The sequence below is a fragment of the Ostrinia furnacalis genome, unplaced genomic scaffold (assembly GCF_004193835.3).
Source record: "Ostrinia furnacalis isolate ACB-3 unplaced genomic scaffold, ASM419383v2 OfSCF4915, whole genome shotgun sequence".
NCBI lineage: Eukaryota > Metazoa > Arthropoda > Insecta > Lepidoptera > Crambidae > Ostrinia > Ostrinia furnacalis.
In genome coordinates, this window is record NW_021135154.1 from 3,145,575 (window position 1) to 3,171,717 (window position 26,143).

Below are 26,143 nucleotides of genomic sequence, written 5' to 3' on the forward strand. Positions count from 1 at the left end.
GCCTGTTTAAACAGTTTTAAAATTAATTACACATGTCCATAAATTGGAACATTAAAATGGAAGCAAACGGGTTTTCTGAGGCAATTTTCCCTTAAAGCGAAATAAAAAATGAGGTTGCTGGCAGTCAATCACAGCGGATGTGCCTGCGACGCCATTATTAATTTTCATTTGACACAGTCGGCTGCGGCGCGCGACAAAGGAGTGTGACCGGCCTCGCGATTACATAGGCAGTAGGCACGCAGCGGCTTTAAGTGTTGAAAGAGTTGAAACATTTTTTATTGCAATTTGATTTTGTGAACTTTCGCTAAGATTGGTTACTCTAATCTTTAATCTACTAATGAACCGTAAAACATCCTCAAATTTTGAAGATGTTTGTGCCCAGAGACTGAGAGAGAGAGAGACTTCTTTTGTACCTACTTACACCATATTTAAAATGAGATTACTGGGAGTGGCACGCAGCGATCGCTACGAGCATCCTACGTTGTAAAAGTCGAATAATCTTTAGTGGCATATTGCCATTTTGTTCCGAAAACTTTCGTTTAACAATATTGGGTACTATAAACCCATTTACTCAGTAATCTCTGGTAAAATAAAAGGAGAAAATTCTTAATTTGTAAATTTTCTTATAACTTTGCTAATAAATTATCTAATAAAAAATAATTCAATTAATTCTCTATTCTAACAAACTTAAAAGTATTTTTTTATATTTGCAATTTGTTCCCTAAGTTACGTATGAATGAACAACATGATTTTACTATTTTCACAAAGCGACCCACCCTTTTTTAGGTCACATAACTTGGTAGGTACATCATTCGATCAAAGTTAATTTAAGAAAGCTGCCCGTATCAGGCATAAAGGGCTCCGTTATTTCAAAACTTGTACGGGATCTTAAAAACAAATTGCCAGTCAATCGAAGCGTATCCCCGCTCGAGCTGTTATTAATTTTCATTTGACACACTCAGCTGCTATAAAGGAGTGTAACCGGCCTTACAATTACTTTGGGAACTAAGGTACATCATTCGATCAAAGTTAATTTAAGAAAGCTGCCCGTATCAGGTATAAAGGGCTCCGTTATTTCAAAACTTGTACGGGATCTTAAAAACGAATTGCCAGTCAATCGAAGCGTATCCCCGCTCGAGCTGTTATTAATTTTCATTTGACACACTCGGCTGCGATAAAGGAGTGTAACCGGCCTTACAATTACTTTGGGAACTAATCTACACGAGTTCTCTTACTCGTGACGTTGTCAAACGACAAATAGTTGAAAACTCAACACTATTTACTCGCTATCTGTAAGGTAACACGCCTACTCGCATAAGCTCTTGTCTCGAAAGTTTTATGGCATTGATAGTGTGATATAAGTACGAAGGCAACAAAACTTAGTTATCAAATAATAAATTTTCAGTATTAAGATTCAGTGCTTCATGGAATTTAAGATTTAATAGTAAACGGCACATGCCAAAAGCCTCTATATACTTTATATTAATCTTATATAAAATTATCACAAATATTCCACGCGAACAACTAAATGTAAATCTATATATATAAAAGAAAGTCGTGTTAGTTACTTCGCTTATAACTCAAGAACGGCTGAACCGATTTAGCTGAAAATTGTCAGGGAGGTAGTTTAGAGCCAGGAGAAGGACATAGGATACTTTTTATCCCGTTCGAAATTAAAAAAAAGTCTGCTTATTTATTGCCATTAAGGCGGAACAAAGTTCGCCGGGTCAGCTAGTTAATTATAAAAAACATATTTCTTTGTGAACTATAATGACGAAAACATAACCGTAACTGCGATTCGTGGAAAATTACTCGATGAGAGCTTTTTACTCGGAGAATATATCAAAATATTAAAATTTCATTCAGCCGCATTCAATGCCGAAGTATGAATAAGTTTTAATCAAAATGTATCATTTTCACGTATTCACCGGTAGCATATCCTATTCGCTTACGTGTTCCAATTATTCAGTATTTCACGCTCATCGACGTCTATAATTACATTCTGATAGAATTGCGTTAAATTCACCGCGCGTACCATCACTAATTTCCATACAATTAATCCAATGATTAGCTGTAATCCAGTGTGGATTTTGCGCATATCAATCGTTCCCAAATACCAATGTGTGCCTATTGCGGATCAGTTTTTGTTACGTTTAATGAGAACGAGCCGGAATGCGCTGCACGGCGGAAAAATGAGGTGAGAACTTTAAACAATTAAAAGAAAGGTTTTATAAAGCGTTTTCAATTAAACTCGGAATCCCTAAGGCATGGCTGTGTGCGGGTTCCTTACGTCAAGAGAACGTGAGGGAATCTGGGGCGGCGTTGCCTCTAAACTGCAACAGTACTGGCAGCCGGTCGTTAAAGTGCAACAATTTCCTAAGCTCGGTTTAGTTTTAACTACGGAGACGCGTGAAGCAAATGATGGCGGGGCGGGGGCTAACGATGACTCACTAAGATGAAGTGAATTCCGCGCGACTTTGTTGTTGTGTTTAATCTATTTTCAGCTCGCAGCTTTTATTTTAAAGCATTTAAGTTAACTTCATAATGTGTGTATTTTTGTGTTACTTCTATATTATTTTATTCCTATTCCTAGCCATATTAAACAATATAAGTTATATGCTTTTNGTGCTTTCAAGCTAACATAGTTTCCACGCTGTGACATAACAGCGCTAGGAAAGTGCTGCTCCGAAAGTTATTCTGTCAATAAACTAGCGCTCGACGAATGAAAAACGATAGAGCAACGCGATAGTCGAATAGTTTTGTTGCATTTTGTATCCAGAAACAACAGAAAGCGCTGAGCTATGACGTCAGTTTCAGTGACAGCCAACAATTTAGTAGTCGATCAAATCACGGTAATACTATCATACAGTATTGTAACTTCATATAAACGGACGAAACGCGAACTTTCCTTCGAAATTCAAATCTCGGTATGCGCTCGACATGCAAAAGTCGGGGGTGTCGCGAATGTGCCACGGTAATAAACGGATGATGTGTTGTTTTTGAAACAGTAAGCTTTTTTATAAAAATAATTACAACTACCTATTTATACAGGCTGTTAGGTAAATAGGTTTATAAGCTAACACTAGCCCATGTTAACATATTATGCATATAAATGGTATGGTGAAGTCAGTGATATCATTTTAATTTGTTTAATTTTCATACAAAATAAAATTTATAAAATCAGATTTGTATGCAAATTAAAATTATTAAAATGATGATTTCAATTTTCTGACTTCACTAGTATACCATTTATATGCACATGTTGTTAACATGGGCTAGTGTTGGCTTATAAACCCATTTACCTAACACCCTGTATAATAATCAAGAATTTTGTATGCCTCAGTCGAGGCGCATACATTTTACGGTCGCAAATTTATAAGATTTATCACTAAATCTTAACACAAATATAATATTTAATTAAATCTACTAATCACAAAACAACATGCATTTTATCCTACTTCATTCAGTAAGTTATTTTGTTTGTCAAAATAAAAAAAAAATTACAAACACAAAATACATTCACAAAACTAGATAAAAATTCTAAGTAGGCAGATGTAATGAAAATAGGGTCTGCAGGTGGGCAACCCTATCGCATGTTGTCATATGGTGACGTACCGCGCGGCTGTTGACATTTATTTCAAAAATATGGCCGAGTTGGAATACTGTATAGATAGTATTACCGTGATCAAATCAACCAATTATGGAATTCAATTGGACGCATTACAACCCGGGATGTAGAATAAATATTTATAAATACTCCATTGCGGCGTGAATTCCTGATAGAAATTAATTGGAATTGTGCGCTCAGTTACAGTAACATCCGATAAACGCTGCTGGAATTTGATACGACCGCGGATTCCGCGCGGCCAATACCGGTGCAAATTATGCGAAGAAAATCGGCATCGGAGATTTAACATAAGCTGGGAACTAGCGGAGGATTTCGGTTGCAACTTTTGGGTAGGATTTGGGTGCATTAGTTTATTCGGCGGAGAAAATTAACAGCCTCAAAGAGCCGAGGTGGATATTAAGCCTTTCAGCAATCCGCCATTAGGAGCGTAGCTGAACATAGTTCGGANAAGTTCGGACACGGGAGCTGTCGAGCTCGCAGTAAGCCAGCCTAATTTCGCCCGTCTCAGAAAACGCAACGTGTAAAGGTTCTAATAGCTTTAATTACAACGTTAATGGAAAAATGCAACAGCAAATTTACACTAAGCAGTTTACAGACATCGCAAAAACGCTTCATTTAAACAATGCCATGTACCTGCATGTACTTATGCGGAACTTTCTTGTTTAGAAACTTATTAGTATAACGTAACTAATACGTTGTAAGGTGGGACAGTTACTAAGAAAGTCTTATTTGGTTCTCTTCATTACGGGATTACGATGACTATATTAAAATGTATATTAGAATTAAAGAAGAAAAGTGAAACTTAAAATGGATTATAAACGATAACAACTTTGATTTATTTTAAACCGAAACAGAAGAAAATAGTAAAAAATAGTTCTAGGAATTTTACTATTTTCTTGGGTATAAAATAACGATTATTTCAGACGGATGAGAATAAATCTCTGCATCAAAGCCGAAAAGATAATGATCAACGACTGAAAGAAAATTTATTAATATTGAAAGCATCATTATAACATTAATTTCAAAATATAGTTAGATCAAACACCCAGCTAGATGGAGCATAATCATGATAGACCCCGTGATACTAACTAATAGACCCTATAACGACGTTAATGAACCAGAAACTGCATCAACAGTTAATAAGAAACACAGTTTTCCCAACGCTCATTTATATTAAACGTTATTATCCATTTGAGCACTTAATTTTCACTAAGTCAGCTTAAAAGCAGGAAGCAACTTTGCATGCACATCCGCTTTTTGCAATTACTAATTTGCTTAATTAAAAATAAGGGTGATGGTTGAAAGGGAGCTTATTATTAAACAGCTATTACTAATTTATTGTGTAAGTTAAAAAATAATTGAGATAGATTTTTTCCTTATTTTTCCTAAAGTAGTCATGACTATGTCCATCCTGTGGCGTCGGCTTATCCTTGAATTTTGGGACACGTTGTATACATAGTTGGTCAGGGAATTTTGAAAAAATTGTCAGGGAAAGTCAGGGAAAAGTCAGGGAATTTTTTCGAACATTTGCAGTGGACACCCTGATTAACATTAATTTCAAAATATAGTTAGATCAAACACCCAGCTAGATGGAGCATAATCATGATAGACCCCGTGATACTAACTAATAGACCCTATAACGACGTTAATGAACCAGAAACTGCATCAACAGTTAATAAGAAACACAGTTTTCCCAACGCTCATTTATATTAAACGTTATTATCCATTTGAGCACTTAATTTTCACTAAGTCAGCTTAAAAGCAGGAAGCAACTTTGCATGCACATCCGCTTTTTGCAATTACTAATTTGCTTAATTAAAAATAAGGGTGATGGTTGAAAGGGGGATTTTATAGGTTGGCAAAATACTTGAAAGTTACTTTACTCACTCTTTGATCTAAACCAACAATGTACAAGACTTTTCCTCTTAAAAGACGTCATTTTCTGCGACATGAACATAAGGATTAACCTGTCTTGTTGCGTAAGAGCCATCGTCTCCGGCTGTCCTCCCAATACTTAACAAATATTTACTTACCTGCTACTATAGTAAGTAGGGCAAAAGTTGAGACGAGTGGCAACCCTCCAGTTTCCATGGAGACGGCCCGAGAGCGCCGCGTGGGTTCCGCCATCATCACACCAAACGGCATCTGATCCTCCGCCAACTCTCTCGCATATCCTTATTGTCGTAAAGTGTACAAATCAGTCTCCAAAATCAGCGTAAATATACTCTTTTTCAAATATTTTAAAAAACTTTATTGTCATATTTCAATCCATCGCCGCATCTGCAACAAAAAAGTGTAACGTGAGTGCAAATTGTTTATCAACGTCGATAAATCATCGTCGGTTAGCGAAAAAATTGTGTAGTTTTGTAGCACGGTTCAACATAAAACGCTACAACGCGATCGGTTAAAAATGAACGCTGCATCGCGTTACCAGAGTCACAGACATTTTGATATGGGAGCAAATTTAATTTTCACAATTTAATTTCGTGCGTATAGGCACAATGTTCGAGTGATTTACCCGCGCTGTTAAAACCTAACGATACGTGTCGGATACATTTTCGAAAACAATACTTTTAACCTCGACTTTTGGTAACTGTTTTACACGTCCCACAAAGTATAGTGTAAAAGTATTGTTTTAGCCCTGGCACTGACAAAAAGTTCTAAAAAGCACAAGAAACACAATCTCAATATTTATATCGATGCGAGATAGGCAAACAAAAATTGTCTTTTACATAAGATTCTATTTTTTAATAATAGCCCTTTACCAGAAAGGGGTCAGAAAACGTTCCTATATCGTGCCATCAAGGGTACGTAGGTCTCCCTTAAAATAAATTAAAAATTATCTCTGGCTGTAAAACGAACTATTTATAAGAAAGTAAGTGGACGAAACGGCCGAAGCGCAGTGCAGCCAGCCGGCTTGTACATACGGTAGTTTTTTATTGCACCCGTTTCCGCGCGGCGTGCGCAAACCGTGATAAAACAGGAATGATTGCCGCTCTGTCGCGATATTGTTTCAAGTGTTTTGTTCCATTCTGCCCGCTCTCGCCGTTTTTGTTCAGAGCCCGAACCGAGCGAGCGTTTCATACGGCGTAATCGAATACTAATCTGATTTACATATGATATCGAGCTGCATTCTGAACTCGAGACAGCTTTTCTAAAGGACGCGACTTTTTGAGAATCTCGGATTTCGTCGCTGACACAGCTCTATGCATTGAAATGACAGATCCTTTACGCGGTTCCTCAAGATTTAGTCTCCTTGTGGAAAAAAATTAAAAGCGTTCGCGCTCTTAATGTTCATAAGAGGGTTTGTTACTGAATTTAACTCCGAACAGTCTCGAAATTTACCACTATGTAGTACTAGTAAGTTATTCGATGACAATATTTTTCCTAGAAGCTGTAAAAATATTCTTGTTCCATGAAACGTCTTTATTGCTGAGTTGCATCACCTTTTTTAACCGTAACTATAACCATAACCTGTGTCCTTTGTATGGTGTTTGACAGACTCTTGACGGTTGTTAAATTTAAAAAGATGGTGCAACCCAGCTAAAAGTAGGTACGAGTAATTTTCACTCGATAAAACCGTATCGCGCTCGTAAAGGCACCACGTCAGTTTTACTGACCCGAAAATTGCCAAAATATACACTTTGCTGAGACATAGTTCGGGCGACGCGCGACATTATTCCCAGCGCTAGCGAGTCTCTCATAAAATAACTACCAACTATTCTAATTTACAAATGCCTATAACTTTGCGTCGTCCCGTGAATAGGTTATGTGCAAAAAATGTTTTTCGCAGAAAAATTTCCCCAATTTTGTGTAGGTTGTGGGTGTGAAGTAACTACAGTATGTACGACAATGTACGTGGTTGAATTATGAATAAAATATTCATTCACATCTTAGAAAAAATAATACTCTCTTTTGCCCCTTTAAGATTTGATAAGATGGAGCTAAGCTCACCGTTTAATTTTTACCACCACCACAACTTAAGATATTGTAAATAGATGATAATAAACCATACCGTCGCGGTATCTTAAGTCGATTGTATGTTGAACTACACCATTAAATGTCGATCTACGTTCTGTAGCACATCGCTCTTTCAGCTCGTTGATCCAATATTATGTCGCGCTAATATTCGTAGAGCCAGTGTGCTGTCCGTCGGTCACAACATCTAAATTATTAGTCTGATATGAAAATAGCTTTTCACAAGTGATAACTCTTGATCGAGGCCATCAATTCTATCAAATTACTCTTCATTTGGACGGAAATGAGAAATTGAATTATTAATTAACCGCGACCCCTCATCGCGATCTGTGATTTTGCACCAACTCTTAGCGCTTGGAGTCAGGTAGACAATAAGAGAGGATAAGTATCCGAGAACATAATAGTTGACTCGGGGGACCGTTCGGCTCTATCAATTGAAACATGGCTGGCGTCTTTGCCGTATGAACGAGCCGCACGACAATAAACAATACAAACAACCCTGGCCTGCGTTTGACACCAGCCCGTTCGGAGTGGATTAGAGCGCTCTACAGGGCGTTCGGCAGCATTTAGGGAGCGTAATAGCCTTCCGCCGTGACCTGTTTTAGTTGCGACAAATACAGATTTACGGGATTGCCGCCCCGGGATTTCGAAACGGAGTCTGCTCCCCGTAATAAAATTGAATGGTGTTTACTTTGCGGCTACTTTATTCCACTATCCAATTTTAAGAGCGCGCACTCACCACCCGCGTCGGCGATTAGACTGTCAATCGATCCCAATCGAACAATTTAATACCTCTTGAAATATGCACGAAAAATGTGTCAGCAAAAATTGCGCTTGACGCAGGCAGGGGTAATTTTTAGGGGCTTAAGTTCGCGTGCCAATTATAACGTTTGAAACAAACGTTATGTCGAAGTGATAAGCCGAAGGTAATTACGGGCAGAATCCATTGAACTCAATCATATCAGGCGTGGCTCAGAGCCGATTCGCCTCTAACCCCGGAATTGTGGAGCAAAACCCCATTTACGACATTCCGTTGCTTAATAATTTTACATCCGCTCACAAAGAGCGCGCTTGCTGTTATCTCAAGAGTGGCACGCCGACGATATGAGTCCCCACCAACCCCTTACTCCAGTTCCTATTGTCATATTTACATTGTCTATGCTTATTCCCGAATTCCGATTAACGCAAAGCCAGCATGCCGACGTCTACCGAGTTTGTCTTGTTGTGTTTACATGTTGTGCAAATAAATATTCAGCCTTCACTTTAACTTTATGACTGAAGGTTTCGTGTTTTGTTTGTGTTCCCTGGAGTTGCAAGTTTCGACGTGGATTCTAGTTTCAGAAGTTTCCTTTCGAACAGGTACCTACCTAGTTTTCAACGCTGTGAAAAGTAAATGCGAGATTAAATAGACGTGTTGATGAAAATGCGAAATTAACTGAGAAAATACTCGTTGATTTTTATTTTAATCTCACATAAAGTTTATTTATTTTTTGCTTCATTTTTACAGATTCATTCTTGTTGCTTTAACCTAACTCCTAAAACTTTTTATGCCACAGTGTTTAACTTGGTGAGCCGTCGTCCGTACAAATAGGCCTACTTATAAATTCTAATTTCAGAACTTTAACATTGATCTGACATGTTCTTGACAGCATTTTATCTCAACGTCTTTGTCACAAAAAGTCCAACAATTTATTTCACTGAGCATGTTCAACCTTTGCACTCCCCTGTTTCTTAATTCGCAATTAAAAAGTTAAATTGTTCGGTTAATTGCAGCCATTGTGGGTGGACGACGTCCCCCATTATTCACAACTGCTCTCTGAAAATTTGATGAAAAATTCGTAGTGAACCGGTAGAGGAATCACAATAAGTAATTAGCTTATCTGTCTGCGTCACGCGGGTGCCTGGGCCCCCTAGGCTTGGGACCCAGGGGCCACGGCCTCAGTGACAGGGGGCAGGGGGGCAGTTCACATCTTACGCTAATGCCCCAGTACTAATCTCGCTCTTCTTAATATACGGACTGAAGAAGTTTGCTTCAATAAATTACAGAAGTCGAAACGGCGGTTAACTTCTCGGGAGATATGCTTGACTTGCAATAGTTTGTAGTAACTTTCAGTTCGTTCGTACTCGCTTTGCATACACTTATTAATATCAGCGTCTTTCAGATACTAGTCGTATCTGTACGTATAAAAGTGATTACGGATTGAGAAAATAAATATTGCCAACCAAAAATTCGAAATCATAAAAACGAAGTTATTAAATATTTCGAAAATTTTACTTTGAGGCAGTTGAAAAAGTTTTCGATTAATTACATTCATTGTGGCCAAAACTTTGCTCGTTACCAACGATTCCCTTACATTCAAACTTAATTAAGTAGTAAATCCCTTAAGGAACTTTTAAAAAAGAACTATTGATCTGTCAAAGGCACGCTTTTAAAATGAAGCGCCGGAATAAAACGATTTAATGAGAAAATGCCTAAAGATTCTTCGGAAGCAAAGTATGAAAGTAACTCTCCTTCAGGGCAAAATATTTCATTGGGACACTCTCCCAGACAATAAAGACTCGGGAGATATATCGATTGTATAGCTACATTTGTATGCAATACGTAAATAACAATTCGTATGTCGAAAAGAATTGAAAAAGAAAAAGTAACAAAGTTAATATCTTGGGTTTTGGTACAGCGACAGTTCTGAGTAGCTCTCGTATTGACCGAGCGAAACGAATTACCAAATTTCATTTATTTGAAAGTCTAGTCCATCACTCGGGCAAGTGCTTTCCAAATATTGAACCGCCACTTGATCCGGGATGTGATCCAGCTTTGATAAAACCGGGTATCTGACAAACGTGAACGATTACTGTGAAATAAAAGAGGATACTTTTATTCACATATCTGTTTCGATGACCTGGGTGATAGATCTGTTATCCACTTTGTAAAACTAGTGGATTTTCATCAACGTTTTTGGAGACCCAATCCCACTTCCAATTTCCCAATTGATTTTCTATGACAGCTGGGATAACAAATCCTCTACAGTTTGGATAGTATTTTAAAATTTAAACTGTCTATGATTTTAATTCGTTTTCAATCCTGAAAATACAAAAAACACGCAGTGAAAAAACTCAGTTACAAAGGAAAAGAAAGATATATGATACAAACTATACTTTTTTCCTGCCTGAGAAACAAATAGAATCGTCTAGACTTCCTAAATAGCCCCTTTAGATAAGTGAGGAGGCCATTCGTCTTGGGAAAAAGTGTACGGTGTATAATCTAAGTTAGTATACTAATTTGTAAAGGCTTTAGACAGATCTCTATAACACTCCCAAGAGGTGCTCTGAATGGATTGAAGATGCTATCCATCTGTAAATGAGGCGATTTCTTTATTGCGAAGATCTGAATAGTAAATTGGCATTAAGAAAAATGACTTAAAAAGAAAAATGCTATGAATTTTAAGATTATTTCAAGATTAGAATTCTAATCTTGTTTGTTATGAAAATGGAATGCAAGAATGTAAAATAATAAGAATCTATTTTAAATCTAAACGAAAGTGAAGTTATGGTTATGATCGGTCTGGTGCCATCGACCTCAAATAGCGAGGCAACCCTCATTTTGTTATCTGTCCACACCATATTTAGAGGCGCGCAAAAGTTTCCTGGCATAAAACCTGTATGAGGGTCAGAAAGTAAAATATTTGTCAATACAATAATAATACATGCATCTCTACATAAACATACGAAGCAGATATTTTGCATCAAAGAATTTGAAATATCCGAATCTTTACAAAAATGTGAATGTGAAATTATTTTGATGGAATATCATTTCACGTATATTCCCGTGTCCAGTTATTTTAATTAGGAATGTGCATGCATTCCAGTTCAGTGAATAATTAATAATTTTGTAGTTCAAACGCGCGATTTAATCCGTTCACAGTGCCACTTGAAACGGTAGCGGTAAATAAACAATAAATTGAAAACTATTTTATATCAATAACGCTTTATTGTTTAATTTAATTAACTCTACGTTAGTAGCACGGAAACAAATATTTGTAGAGAAACTATGTTGGAAAATAATGAGTTAATTTGAGTGAGGCAAAGCGGCTCTCCAGGAATTTGGCAAAGGGATTGGTACAAAACTGGGAGGCACTGAGCGCTCCCCTCCAGTTCAATGTCTACAATAACATGTCTAGGTTTAAATTACATTGCTTTTTCTGTAAAACAAAAGCCTGTAATGTTAAATACTGACACATTCATTCAATGTTATACTTATGGCTGAATAAATAAAAGTCACAGAATAAAATATGCCGTTGCGTAACGAAAGTTTAATCATACTCGTAGATTTTTATCTTTTGTTTCCTTAAATTAATAATGTTGTAAGAGCCCCAAATAAAGTCTCGTTAAAGTTTTCCTTGCCATGTTGGATCGTTTTAGATATTAAATTATTTGATAAATTGTATTCAATATGTAATATTATAAAGGCTGACTCTTCCGCATACTAGGTAATTGTATTTTCTAGCAGTACGTGTAGTAGTAATAACAGTACAGTTTCTCTTGGACATGAAACATGTTAGTTTGTTGTTCAATTTATTTAAAGTGATTAAGGAATGCAATATGCGGCTCTAAAAGCTTTATGATGTTTAAACGCACGTACTCGTATTTATGTATGCGTGTAATTGCCCTGCAGTCGCGGTTTTCAGTAGACTACGCACTGACCCATTCGTTTGTGTTAAGCATTGCACAATAAAAAACAAATGCACATTGTAATTAAAACAGAGTGGGTTTTTATCTTCACTCTTTGGGTTTATGGAGATGATATTATAGATACGTTTGTTTCATTACTGACAACATAAAAGCAGGCGTTCGCTTTTTCCATCCAATATATTGAAACGCACCCGGCTTAGCTGTAGTCAGATCGTTCCTTCGCACCAATATCTTCGAAGGCGACGATCTTCCCTATAAACACATCCGTTTTATATTTTTCCTTATACGTTTTAGCTATGTATTATTGGAGGTTAGTGTCAGACCTTTATTATCCGTATATTGCATTTGTTCTCGAACACTAACTAAATTATTGCTTGCCATTCCGTTCTCGGGTCCTCCGCAAATATATTTTAAATAATTCCTCCTTCCACTAACTACATTTTACGTTTCTTCAGCGGTGAAATACACTTCGCCTTTATTGCGAAACGTTTTATGATATTTTATCATCCACGGTAAAATGGTCACCTTCCTTGGTATTACAATAAAGCTTCTTTTCAACCGACTTCAAAAAAAGGAGGAGGTTCTCAATTCGACCCGTATGTTTTTTTTTTTTTTTTTTTTTCTATGTTTGTTACGCGATAACTCCGCCAATTATGAACCGATTTTCAAAATTCTTTTTTTGTTCGATAGGGTACACTTCTGAGGTGGTCCCATTGTCACCAAGTCAGGATCTGATGATGGGATCCTAGGGAAATCGAGAGCNACTTATTTTACATAATAATTAAACTTATTATCATGTGTTATTACCTAATTATTGTACAGGCTGCAATATTTTAGCAGTAGATAAAACAGCGATAAATACTTTTAATAATACATTGAATATGCATGTTATACCTAAGTTCGTGTATACTATCTCTTAGTTCTTATATTTGCAACGGTCCACATTGCATGCCGTGGCAGCCTTTAATTAAGACAGCACTTAGTTTTAAGCACTTTTAGTTATAGTAATTTCATGTATCGTCCCTTCGCTAACAACACCGCGTAAGTCATTTTCTCTTCGTAAATTCTTTAGATTCAGCCGCACTTAACCTTAATGTTATACTATTATGGCTGCAGTCAGCTGAAACTGCGATTCATAAAATTATCTAGACATTAAAAATCATCGTAACTTTATTATAGGTATTTAGTAAATTGTATTTTGTGTAATATGTTTCTCTGAAAACGCTTGAAACTCGATTATTCTAAATGACTAAAACATTGCAGTTTATTTCGACATTTGTAATCTACAATCTTAATTAACTTATGGCTTAAATTTGAACGACCTCCTACTCTGGGATCTTAAATATGCTTGCATGTTTCATTGTGATTTATATGGTGTGTCGGGAAACAATCAAAACTAATTTCCATAGAGATTTCCGCGAGTAAATACGACAAGGCATATTTAAAGGAATTAACTTGCGCCGAGCCAACGCCGCGCTCCCAAGACGCTATGTATTGGGAAATCTTTAAGTTATTATTTACGCGACGAGGTATTTGCTGTAATACCCGTCGCGATGTACATTCATCGAAGTTTTTATTACAAAATACCATTCATGTTTCACTTGGAATTTGACTTATTAGTACCCAACTAACATTATCCCTCCCCAAACCCGTACAATCGGAATCTCATTAAAATATCGCATTCAGCTCTAAGCCTTTGGTTCGGAATCAAATTCGACTGTTATTATAAAAGCAAACTCCACGCCTACTGTTCGAATTTATCGCAATATTCGCTGAACATTCACAATCACTTGAGTGTTTCGATATTATTTTAGGATAAGATCATTTACTATAACATAAGTCGGTATTTCTAAGACTGTAAATCAATAAGGTAGAAGAGAGCTTTGCATACTGTTTATCATATACGACAATCAATATTGAAACTACCACTTGACTTATGATGATAATAGAATCATGGTCGGCTGGAACAAATCTCTTGCAACATTAAGAGTAGTAAATAATTTGTTACTCTACAAGCTAAGACCCCTACAGTTTCTGCCATCCTTGTAATATTTTTACAAAACATTTTTTTAAATAGATGAGTTTTTTTAAAACAATTATGAGCAGGAGTACCTACACCTACTCAACAATGAATCACTCCCAAATAAATAACCACATTTCATAACACAGTTTTCATTTCACGCGAGATACGATTTTTGAGGGGCGAGGGTGCAAGACAATGTACAGTCGACGGCACATCAGACTGTACATTTTTGTTGCAAAATAGCATCTATGACAGCTACATAAGAGAGCTAGATATGTGCCGTTTCACGTGCACCAAATTCCGCTGGCATGTCGAACTTTGATATTCAAATTGATGCGGAGTGAACGGCGTTCACGGAAATTTCTCGAAAATGATTTCGTGACTCACAATGGAAGAAAGTTTCTTGGGAACGTTTTGGCTTTCTTAGACATGTGTGCTTTAATAATGGCAAAGATAAGACACAATTAAAATCGACAACCGGTCACATTAATAGATATTATGCCATTTATTTAGTTATTTTAACTACCAGTGTAGGTGTTGTTGTCGCCTAATATAGCGATTTAAATTGAACTTGGAGACAAGTCAAAATATTCTATGGCTTTAATTAAGTTATTTCGAGACAGACGAAATAACAAAGCGTACACTATGACTTTTCATTAGTTTAAAAGTCATCAAAGTTTGTATGTGACCCAAATTCAAAAGTGTTAGGTCATATAAAAGGATTTTATTTAAGTTGAAGCCCTTATAACGCCCGAACTTCGATATTCAGCAATATTTGTTATAATATGCTTACACAACTACTTATCATTGTTATTAAAAGCAGCCTAATAGATTTAGAATTAGAATTAACTAGCTCAATGAGCTAGTATTAAAAATCCAATATTCAGGATCAGAAAATCCAGTTCGGAATCGTAGTTTACTATCAGTGGGCCACGCAATCAGGGTGCCGCGCCACCGCACGGAAATTGTGCGGCGTTTTATCAAAACGCTTCCGACGGCGACCGCACGCAGCGATACTAATGCTTGCATCTGTGCACTTGCCACAGATCTGGACACCTCACACGACCACGGTCATGGAGGTTTTCCTTGGATAGATAACAGGAGGTGGGAAAGACACAAAATATAACAAAAAGGCCTTCGGTGTCTTCTGGAGTTCTGAGTTATTTTCACGTCTCCCCAGTTTAGGTTATGATCAAGACCATTTATTGCTAAAGTCACCCTCTAGAAATCTTCTCATGGGCATAGATAGACCAATATCGCCTACCAGCTAGTGGCAGGACCTAACCACGTTGTGAGTGTGACTCCACCACTCGAGAATACTTTTTCCAACGATTATCATTTCGGCGAGTTATATGGCCTGCCCGTTATCACTCCACTTTGTTAGTGATTTTTTCCGTTTCATAGGTATGTGGCGACATCTACGATACGCCACTACAAACGTGTACCAACAGATGGCGCTGTTACGACTGCACTATGGCACACTCCGCCGCTCATACAAACCTGCATCGCGGTGACGGAGTTTTCTACCCTGCCAAGTACATATAGACAAACCAAGATGGTGTAAATTGGACATTCGCTTCGCATCGCTCGCACGGTCCGGACGTGCGCTCCGCCTCGCCCGCCCGCTCGCATGCGCTGCGCTCCGAGTTCCTCGAGCTTATCGCCCTCGCTCTGCGAGTCTTGTTTCTGTGGTGTTTTGTCACAATTACGTGGCTTGCCCGCGGCTGCGCTTGGGATACCTAACGGTGATAACGAACAAGCGTAGTTAAACGCCTTTCTAAAGGCGGTTCGGTTCGATTGGGAGCGACCGACAGTGCCTTTTTCAAGGCGCTGAAATTTCCTGCCGCCGCCGGTATATTAGGCTGTGAACCTTGGCCTCCTGGAAGGCACGTTTGAGAGGGTGAGGCGTTCCTCCTCGCCCTTGAGACACTCGGTTTCACAGTCTTTTCACTGCCGGGCGTGACCCCCCCTACCCCTCCCTACTTTCCATCCCTGAAGGAGCGTATCCCTGGTTGTTTTTACGACCGGGGCCCTCCTGAAGGACTGCTAGGAGTAGGTACTCACCCTACGTCGCGGCGTTNAAAAAAAAAAAAAAAATATGTAAATTGGACCTTGGTCCCCGAGCATAACACCCACTCGGAAGGAAGCATTAACATCTAGCTTCCTTATAGTGGTTGAGCATCACATCCCACATTGGTGACCCCGACGTGATGTGAGACGTGACCTCCATCGCCACCATCTTCGGCATCAGCCTCCGCCATCCTCACCATCTCCGCCACTCCGTCATCAGCTCCAGTCTTCAACAAGCCAGCATCCAGCCTTCAGGGACCATCGCAGATCGCAACCGACCTTCCTGGTTCCTCGGCAGCAAGCAACCGTCACTTCACTGGTCACGGGTACAGCTCTAGCCCAGCTCCACGCCCGACCATCGAAGACGCCTCCGCTCACTATCCCGACTCACCGTGGATAGAGCACCGCAACCCGCTCGTCTCGACTCACCGCAGACTTGAGCTCACCTGGCACTTGTAAACTCATCACATCCTGACGTCATCCACCTCCGGTTCTTCCGGGGGGAGTGGTGTGGCGTCATCTACGATACGCCACTACAAACCTGCATCGCGGTGACGGAGTTTTCTACCCTGCCAAGTACATTATAGACAAACCAAGATGGTGTAAATTGGACCTTGGTCCCCGAGCATAATACCCGCTCGGAAGGAAGCATTAACATCTAGCTTCCTTATAGTGGTTGAGCATCACATCCCACAGGTCGGTGGGCAACCCTCTAGTTGGGTTCGCCACTGATCGGGCGCCTTATGCGCTCGATACGGCCCGATCGCGAACGTCGGTCTGCGACCGACGCGGACGAGCCTGGGCTTCGCTTCGCGAAGCCCACACTCGGCCTCGTCGGCACGCGCACCGACGATCGCCAAACGGCTAGAGTACCTTCTGTACTCGCCACTCTGCCCGGTGAAGCTGGAAAAGCTCCTCAAGCTACCAGCGCGCGTCCCTTCAACACAAAATCCCACAGGTATCACGCAAGAAAAGCCACATTAGCTCTTCCCACAGCTACAGCTTAGCTTATCCAGAAAAATAACTTAATATGCACTTATAAGGACAAATATTCTGGACAGGTGCCCTTTTAAGCAGTAGGAAAGATTTGTCTTCACCAGACAACAGATTTGAAAGTTTACATTTTCTCTCACTGGTTTAGCACTGTCTATGCCTTTACATAAGGCGAGGGCGAGGAGCAGAGATCAATAGGCTTATCTGTGTCCGATGCAGGATAGGCCTCTCCCAAACTGTGTCACTGTTTCTTCAGAAACTCGTACATAATATTCTCGAACTCTACAATTTCTGTTTTAACTACACAAAAAATTCCATCCACATTAATTTGAATTTCTTTTTGCGACAGCAAATTAATATCTTTTCACTAGGTCTCATCTTTCTTTGCAAATATTTATTGCAAGAAAGAATCACTATAGCATAAATAATTATTAGAGTAGTTTTGATCTCGTTTGAAATCATTTCACATCGCATTTCTATTTGTAAGCACAAATGCAAAATTTGGTGCCCAGGCCATTACATAACGGCATCGTTTTAGTTTCAATCTAAACTGCTATAACATCGACCAGCAAGTATACCTACAGGACGAGTCAAAATGTAGCATCCAAAAGTTGTTTCATGATATTTCCTACCTTTTCATTCGGTTCATTATCTTTAGAAAGAGAGCTGATGTTTGCATAATTCTCTCTTAGTCGCCTTTTAAGACGTCCACTGAAAGAATAGAGGCTGTCCTATTCTACTCTGCCGAAAGACCACGGCTAACTTCAGTTCCCTTATTAAGACTATATTTGGCTCTCATCATCATCAGTTGACTCAACTAGGTATACAAGGTGAATTAACTGATGATTTTAACTATATCTATAAAAGCGAAAGGTCACTGTTTGACTGACTCACTCATCACGAAATCTCAGAAACTACAAGTGCTAGGAGTCTCAAAAAACAATGCCGGAAATTGGCGTCTTTTTTTTTCGCGCGGCCATCGACCAAACTATGTTTTTTGGTTACAAAATAGTGTAATAAACCAAACTTACTATGACATGTATACCTCTAAACTCAGTCTGAACTGAGTTACGAGCATTAGAAGTTTGATGTTTTACATTACTAAGATTTGCTTTTTGCGCGCAAGTTTCGTAAGAAATTGCAACAAAATAGTGACGTCTTTTTTATTGCGCTGATTCTGCTCCATGCTGATGACTGGAGCCTATAATTGATGTTATTGTTTGTTTACACATACAATGTCACTATTTTGTTGCAATTTCTTACAACGCTTGCACGCAGAAAGCAAATCTAGTATGTAAAATCATTAAACTTCTAATGCTCGTAACTCAGTTCAGACTGAGTTTAGAGGTATACATGTCATAGTAAGTTTGGTTTATTACACTATTTTGTAATCAAAAAANTAAAAATTAAAAAAAAAATAATGAAAGACTTTCATATGGTATATATTCAAATTACGTGGTGCCCCGCAAAATATAAGAAAAAAATTTTTTTTCGTAAGAATAAGGACCACCCTAATGAGGGTTCCTTTTCGAGCGTAGGTGCTCACTAAGAACGGATTTTACGAAACTCCACCCCTAAAGGGGTGAAACGGGGTCCACGCGTACGGAGTCGCGGGCGGCCGCTAGTTCAATATAATTACAGAACCAAATCTTCTCCTCAAATCTTTAGGTATCCTCCTAAATCGTCAATATCGTCAGCTATAGTACATATGGTGTATCGATTATCGTAAGCAACACACAAATCGTAATGACCATAACTGCCTAGAAGTGTGACATAGTGCTAGTACATAGTATCGTTATACTACTTTTTTTCTCATAATTAAACTTTTGTTACCTTTGTTTGACACCCTGTACTGTATTCGGTACAATAACAGAACGCATTGGCGGCCCACTCAAATCGTGGCGTCGTTAGCATCGTATCGACGCTCGTGAGCACCTTACAACTCGGCAACGGCCTCCGCTGCCCATAAGGGCGGCATAGTGCTAGTGGAATGGCGGCATAACCACCTTTTTATAGAGCCACTATTACTAAGGTCACCAATTGTTCCGATATTGCGAGAAAATCTCAGATTTTTACTATTATTTATTTATTTATTTAAAGACTTTATTGCACACACAACAATGTTCTGTACAAAAAGGCGAGCTTACTATGTGGTATGTTTGATTGAAATTCGTATTCGAATATGTGAAATTACACCTTTTACTTTGGTACACTTTTCGTGTGAACCTTTACTTGTGTACTGTAAGCTATTTAGTAAATTATTTCATAGATCATATCCAATATCCATTATTTATCATAATTAATTTTAGAGAGTAAAAAACTCATAAAGTTTTATTAAACGAGTAACGTTATGTGTTGCGTTAAAGCGCGCTTGATATGTTATCAATCTAAAACTATAGCCGTTTTAAAATGTTACATTTTTTGCTTTTGATAGCAAACTATTCCGTGAATGACGATTCACAATAGTGTAATAGCAAAAAATTTAGCTTTTGAAATGCCGATAAAATGCAACACGTTTAGGAACACTTGTTTTTCTGGGAAAATACGACCCAATTCCGGTTCTATGGCGTGAGCAATCCCGAAAAAGCTATTTTCATAGTGGCCAGCCTAGCCATAACCCTCGTACTACAATAAATGTTCGTACGAAACGCAGAAATTCGCAAAATAGTCTTTATCACGTCGGTTACGAGGTCGCCTGCCGACTCGCAAACGACCACCCTAATGTTAATTTGCACAGGCAAATAAGATATCGTAATATGACTATGATAATATTTATTGAGTATTGTTATTTTATTTACTAGGGTTGTTCAAAAAGTTATGAGAATGGGATATTTTTAGCCATAAAAAAAACCGAAAAAATTGAGCAGGTAGCTTAATTCTTTACTAATAAACTAGTAAAAATCATTTAAGTTCACCATTGCGTTTAAGAATTACATTCGCCTCACTAGTCGGAAAGTCCTTATTTTCTATGCCCATCGCACCGGTACACAACCCTGACGTTGCGGTGGCAGCCAAAAAATAAATTGGGGTTTAAAATGCTCAAAAATCTATCATATTCTCTAGATCCGACTCTCAGATACGTTAATAGCTCTTTTTCCGATTTAAAAAGTAGTTCAGGACCTGATATTTGAGGAAATTGTCAAGGCTGTGTCCTTTTTTGGACATATTTTGGATTTACATTAATTGCTGTTTAAAACCAATCCACTTTGCACATGTTTACTCACTACTTGTGAGTTTGCCGCCCGTGACCTTAATTCGCATGGTCGAGAAAATAATTGGCATTTTTTTATTAATTTAATAAATAACTACTCAGCATTTTAAAATATCACATTTGGTGTTACTCTGAACTTTATAACCTGTGTCTTAGGTTTTAATAGTTATATACAGGGTGTTTGGTAAATGGGTATATGAGCCGACACTAGCCCATGTTAACATGGGCATATAAATGATATGGTGAAGTCAGAAATTTGATATCATCAATTTATTTTTTTTTAATTGTCATACAAAATAAATTTTATAAATTCCGATTTGTATAAAAATTAAAATAGTTAAAATGAAGATATCAATTTTCTGACTTCACCATACCATTTATATGGCCATGTTAACATGGGCTAGTGTCGGCTCATATACCCATTTACCAAACACCCTGTATAATTATTTAATTGGCATTGGAGAGAAATCGAAGCTTTTATTAGAAATAGCAATGAGCTAAATCATTAATACGTTATTTTCTTACATTCTTTCTAATAATAAAAAGCAATTTGATGTTCAGATCAATCTATGCTAACAAGAGTAGAGTACTTACACAAGCTATAATGTTAATGTAGTTGTATTAAGATGCCAACTTTGACAGTAATATTCAATTTGATGTGCTGGCGACTATACCTACATTTGTGTAAAGCGACTCGCTCTTTCTCATTTAATTATTTATTAAATAAAACAAAAATGTCCCGAATCCTTTAATCTGGACTTAGTCCGTTTGAATTTCGGGTGCAAATAATATGCATCGCTCTTTTCGCTTCCCGTCGCAGATTAAGCTGTCGACACAGCAATTATTGGATTCCCAAAATAATTTCGTGTAAATTACAGCCGAATTAAATCCATTAATGCTCCTGAAATACAGCCAATAGTACGCCGGCCATATTTACGACTGCCAAATAACGAATTATTGAAAGTTATAAAAGGCTGAATTCGGCTGAATAGACAAAAAACATATTCTACTTATAGATTTTCCCAGCAAAAGTCCACTGAGTACTACAGGATCGTGGCCAAACTGTTTATGATCTTATTTCACGTCACCCTTTCTAAAGCGTTTTGCAGTTTTTGGCGAACTGGCTAATCTACCACATCATAGGCTCGTGGTGGTTCACTCTACCCAACACAGTGGTTCGTGCCTGCTAGGTAAAGTTAGATTGAAACCACGTGACAGGACGCCCACTATGTCATTTACGTAGATAGATACCTAAATCTAATAGTTTTTATGTCAATGTCTAAGGAGAGACGTATCAATAATAATTGATCACTACCCAAGTGCGCATTTTGAGCAAAAACAATCTTACGCCTCTCAGAAAATTGCTTATTGAATATAAAACACCTACTTATCTTAAGTGGCATTACGAACGTTCAATAAAAATAACTCATAACAGCTTATTATGTTGATCATTTTCACGAAAAATAATCTTATTACAAAAATTCAAGTACAAGAAACATAATTGGTACTTGAGAACGTCAAAACAAAAGAAGTAAGCTGTAAACGTGATTCGAACAACAAAGCCGTACATTAGAAAACGTCGAAAAAGAGCCCGTTTAAACCTTATCATTTAATAAGACAATGGGAAAAATGAAAAACGAAATAGTGATAGCGTTCTTTTTTACGGGGGACGTCAGACGAAAACACGAAGGGAGGTTTTTGTTATTCATCGACAGTTCATTCATCTCGAGTGTAACATTTGACAGACCTATTGTGATCACGAACAATGGCGGCGCAATGCCCAAATTTGTAATAAGGCACTTTTTTCCTGAGCGATATTGGCGAATCTTGACGCCTCGTACAAATTTCGATAAACCATTTGTTAAGTTGGCTGTGCAATTCAGAAGGTTCTAGGGGAAGGCAAACTTTTGTTTCTTTTTGAAAATGGGGTCTGTTTCTCTAGATAGAGAAACACTTTTTGTCCTGGGCACGCGACGAAAAATGGTATACTCAGAGCTGTCGCGACTATGGATATTTCATTAAAAATATTTAGGCTCAACTTATGAAAATGTGTTAATATTACATTAGGTGATATTAAGCATAGCCTAGTCTTTCTTTCTTTAATACATATAACAATATCTGTTGTATGTAGACAAAAGTAAGTAGGTATTGTATGTAACAAGTATCTAATCAGTTAAAATCGACTTGATACAAAGTAGTAAGTAATTAGGGAAAATCTCGGACAATTTAATGAAAATATTTTTATAAGTTATTAATTGACCCTTATATAGCTGGTGTTCAATTCTAAAAAGTAATACAAAACCTTAAAAATATCAACATGAACCGTACACTCAAGCAAAGCAGTCAGACTTAAAGTTCCCATCATTATTTTCCAGAAAACGTTTTTATTTCCCAAACGCTATCGCGCCTAGAGTAACTGAAGGTTTTATGAAGATTTATACGTCGGAATGAAAGAAGTCCTCCGTGTTACATTACGTCATATGTTTGGATAAAGCGCGAAAGCACTTCACCCTTCCTACGAGAAACGAGGCGATAGTATTCCGAAAATTAGATTCTGTATGTGATATTGTTTCTAACTAAAGGTGGCTGCGATATTCTGTGGAAAACGTTGAGATTTAAAGGGTTAAGTTGATTGAGTTTAGTTGCTAATACGTTCGCGTAATTAGGGTTGTTACACAATACCATCTTTTTTCCAAATAAAACCTCATTGTTATTGATGTACAAAAGTTGTGAAACTTAATAGTATTTAAATAAGCAATGGATCGTAAACAATATTTTTAAACGATTTTATTAAATACGTATGTCCCGAAAAATCGATAAGATTTCTTTATAATCTGATAATCCGTACTTATTTACATACAGCAGTACCCTTTAGTAAGTAGGTAATTAAAACTGAAATCAATATTAATACCTGAAAATGTACATGTAGATAAAATGTTTCATAAAAAGTAAGCTGAAATATGAAAGAAATTGGTGGTTCAATTTAAATAATTTATGCAATAATGTCATTACTCATTACTATTCTCATTAATACATAATTATAATAACAACAGTGTTCAACGGCCAATTAAAAATAACATGTATTGATCTATAATCACAATACAAACGTAATGAAATAGACTGTAGAGCAAAATGTAACACGAATTATTTTATAAATACACTTCTTAAAATGGGTTCATTGCACTAGTTAATAAGCACCTTAATAATATATTTAATACAAACACTGCACCGTTTGGTTCGCCAAAATATATTTTGAACAAGTTTTGTTTAAAATTGTTTGTATTAACACCGAAAATTCAGCATACATTTTCTGAAACAGGTTTACACATTTAATTTCAGTAGTTTGGAGCTGTTGTACTCAACGAATGATGTTAAACAGTTTGTTCACAGTCACTTCATTATTTCACACGTCCGCTTTTAAAGTATTAAAGGCTGAAGCTGTGAAATGTAAATATTTACTTTCATTGTCTTTATTGTTTTATTTTTTCCTAATTTATCAAAACTTTAAACAAATATTAAAAGTTAAAAAGTTACAAATATTCTTTAATTAGGTATTAATTATTGTTTAATAAAAACCAAATTATCAAATTGTTATTAATAAAGGTTGCCATAGCAACAAAAGTTTATTTTGGAGCTGTCAAATTTAAACCACCAAAAAGTTTCTTTCAAGTTCGATCCCGCATTAATAAAACAAAAGAGAGTTAAGGCGATTGCATCCACTTACCGTGCAGTTATTTGTTGCAGGAGAGCGCGAGAGAGACGGCGAGAAATTGTGTTTGGTAACTTTTTGGGAGCGCTCGGGAGCGCAGCGCGAGGCGCGAGTAGCGGCGATTCATTAACTCCGGAGGCTGCGAGCGGCCCCGCGCCCCTCCCCCGGCGCATGTGCGGCGCCCTCCAATGGCGGCCCTGTTGCTTCTGACGGCGCGACGTCAAAACGCAACCTTCGGAAAACTATGAATAATCGTCACCGAATGAAAACTCCTTGAAGATTTGATTCCATTTTTTTTTCAACTTCCAATTTTGAAAAATATTTTTTTTTATAAATAGTTCGGCAAACTTCATCGGATATCAGCCAGCACTATGCCTTAAATAGCCGTGACTGGCCGCTGCGTTGTAAATCTTAATTAAAATCATTAAGTCCAACCACAGCGTTAATCAGCTTAAGTAACCGCGCTCGCATCGCCGCCCCGGAATGTTATAGGTACAGTATATGGCGCCAAAATGTATACTTACCTTTTAAGGATAAAATGAAGAACAAACAAACTCATTTGTTAATGAAAATAAAACAAAAGTTTCAACTGCACTTTTAAAAATTTTCTTTCCCGCTTAGCTCGCGCTTTTACCATTTGTTACTGTGATAAAATTATCATACTCGTGATACTATGCGTCTGCGTCAGTTTTTTGCATTTTTTAAATATGAATATTTTGTGCTTGGTTCACTTGCGTTCGGAATTTTAAAATTAATGAAGAAATAATAGAATTATTGTGTCATTGTATACATTCATAGGTTTGACTGTCTTTTTTCTCTACTGACTAAAACTAAAATATTTAACTATAGTAACAAACTCTGTAAGCTCGTATATTCAGGCTACAGAATGATGTAAATAATTGAAAAATACGAAAATTATGAAAGAGGCTATAAAAATAATATTATTTTCAAAATTGTGTGACTTAAATGAATTCAGAATAGGTAAATCAAAAGTAAGCTTAAAGTATTAATGATAATGTAAATATCAAATTGCTTCGTTCCGGTTAAGCCCGAAGCCTCGGACAAACAGACGGAAGCTCGGCCGCAACAATAGGGATCTGGTTCCGTAGACCTTTTATACGGAACACAAACAATAATATTTACTTGAAAAATAAGACTTCTTAGATGAATTTCACAAATGAGAACATTTCTTGATATAGGAATGCTCATATAACGCTCTATAATAGCTATTATAATTAACGGAAAATAGTCCTGGAACCTGGTTTCAGTCTGCACATATTTGATGTACTTAAATTTGACTATTCTTACCGTTAGATAATTCCTGGCAATAAGTGGTGACTGAGTTTGTTCCGGCGTTTCTTCTCAGCACTTGCCATATGTTTGTCTCGAAGCGCTGGTAGGGCCCAAAAGATAAGGAGACATGTAAAGTGCCCCATAAGGGCTACCTTTTCTTTTTTTTATTATTACAAGCTTTTTATTACTTTCACATGTCTGGTGTCTGTCGTCAAATCTTGCAACTTAAAATTGACCCACTTCCCGGTTTCCTATTGAGCTGAAATTTTGCATATATGTGTAAGTCCGATGACAATGCAATATTATGGTACCATTGAGCTGGTCTGATGATGGAGTCGGGAGGTGGCCATAGGAACTCCTAAACAAAACGGCGGAAACTCATCGAGTTTGGGTTCGTTGGATTTGTCTTTTCGAGCACTTTAGTGTTAGATAACGTCCAGGGTCCTGAGATTAAGATATAACTAAAAAGTGTAAAATAAAATTATAATAAAAATAAACTTTTTTAAAAACAAGCTTTTATTCTGAATTTCGAAAGCTTGTAGCGCAAAC

General features: G+C 37.4%; 1 protein-coding gene across 1 annotated transcript in view; it reads right to left on the minus strand.

The window, feature by feature from the left end:
• LOC114360194 (lachesin) overlaps positions 1–24,409 on the minus strand; it is a 64,621-nt gene extending 40,212 nt beyond the window's left edge. The window contains exons 1-2 of the mRNA XM_028314792.1: positions 24,317–24,409; positions 5,662–5,908 (exon numbers count right to left, since the gene is read on the minus strand). Coding sequence (XP_028170593.1) covers positions 5,662–5,773 — 112 coding nt within the window. The 5' untranslated portion in view covers positions 5,774–5,908; positions 24,317–24,409. The remainder of the gene's footprint in view (positions 1–5,661; positions 5,909–24,316) is intronic.
• Positions 24,410–26,143: the final 1,734 nt, after the last annotated feature.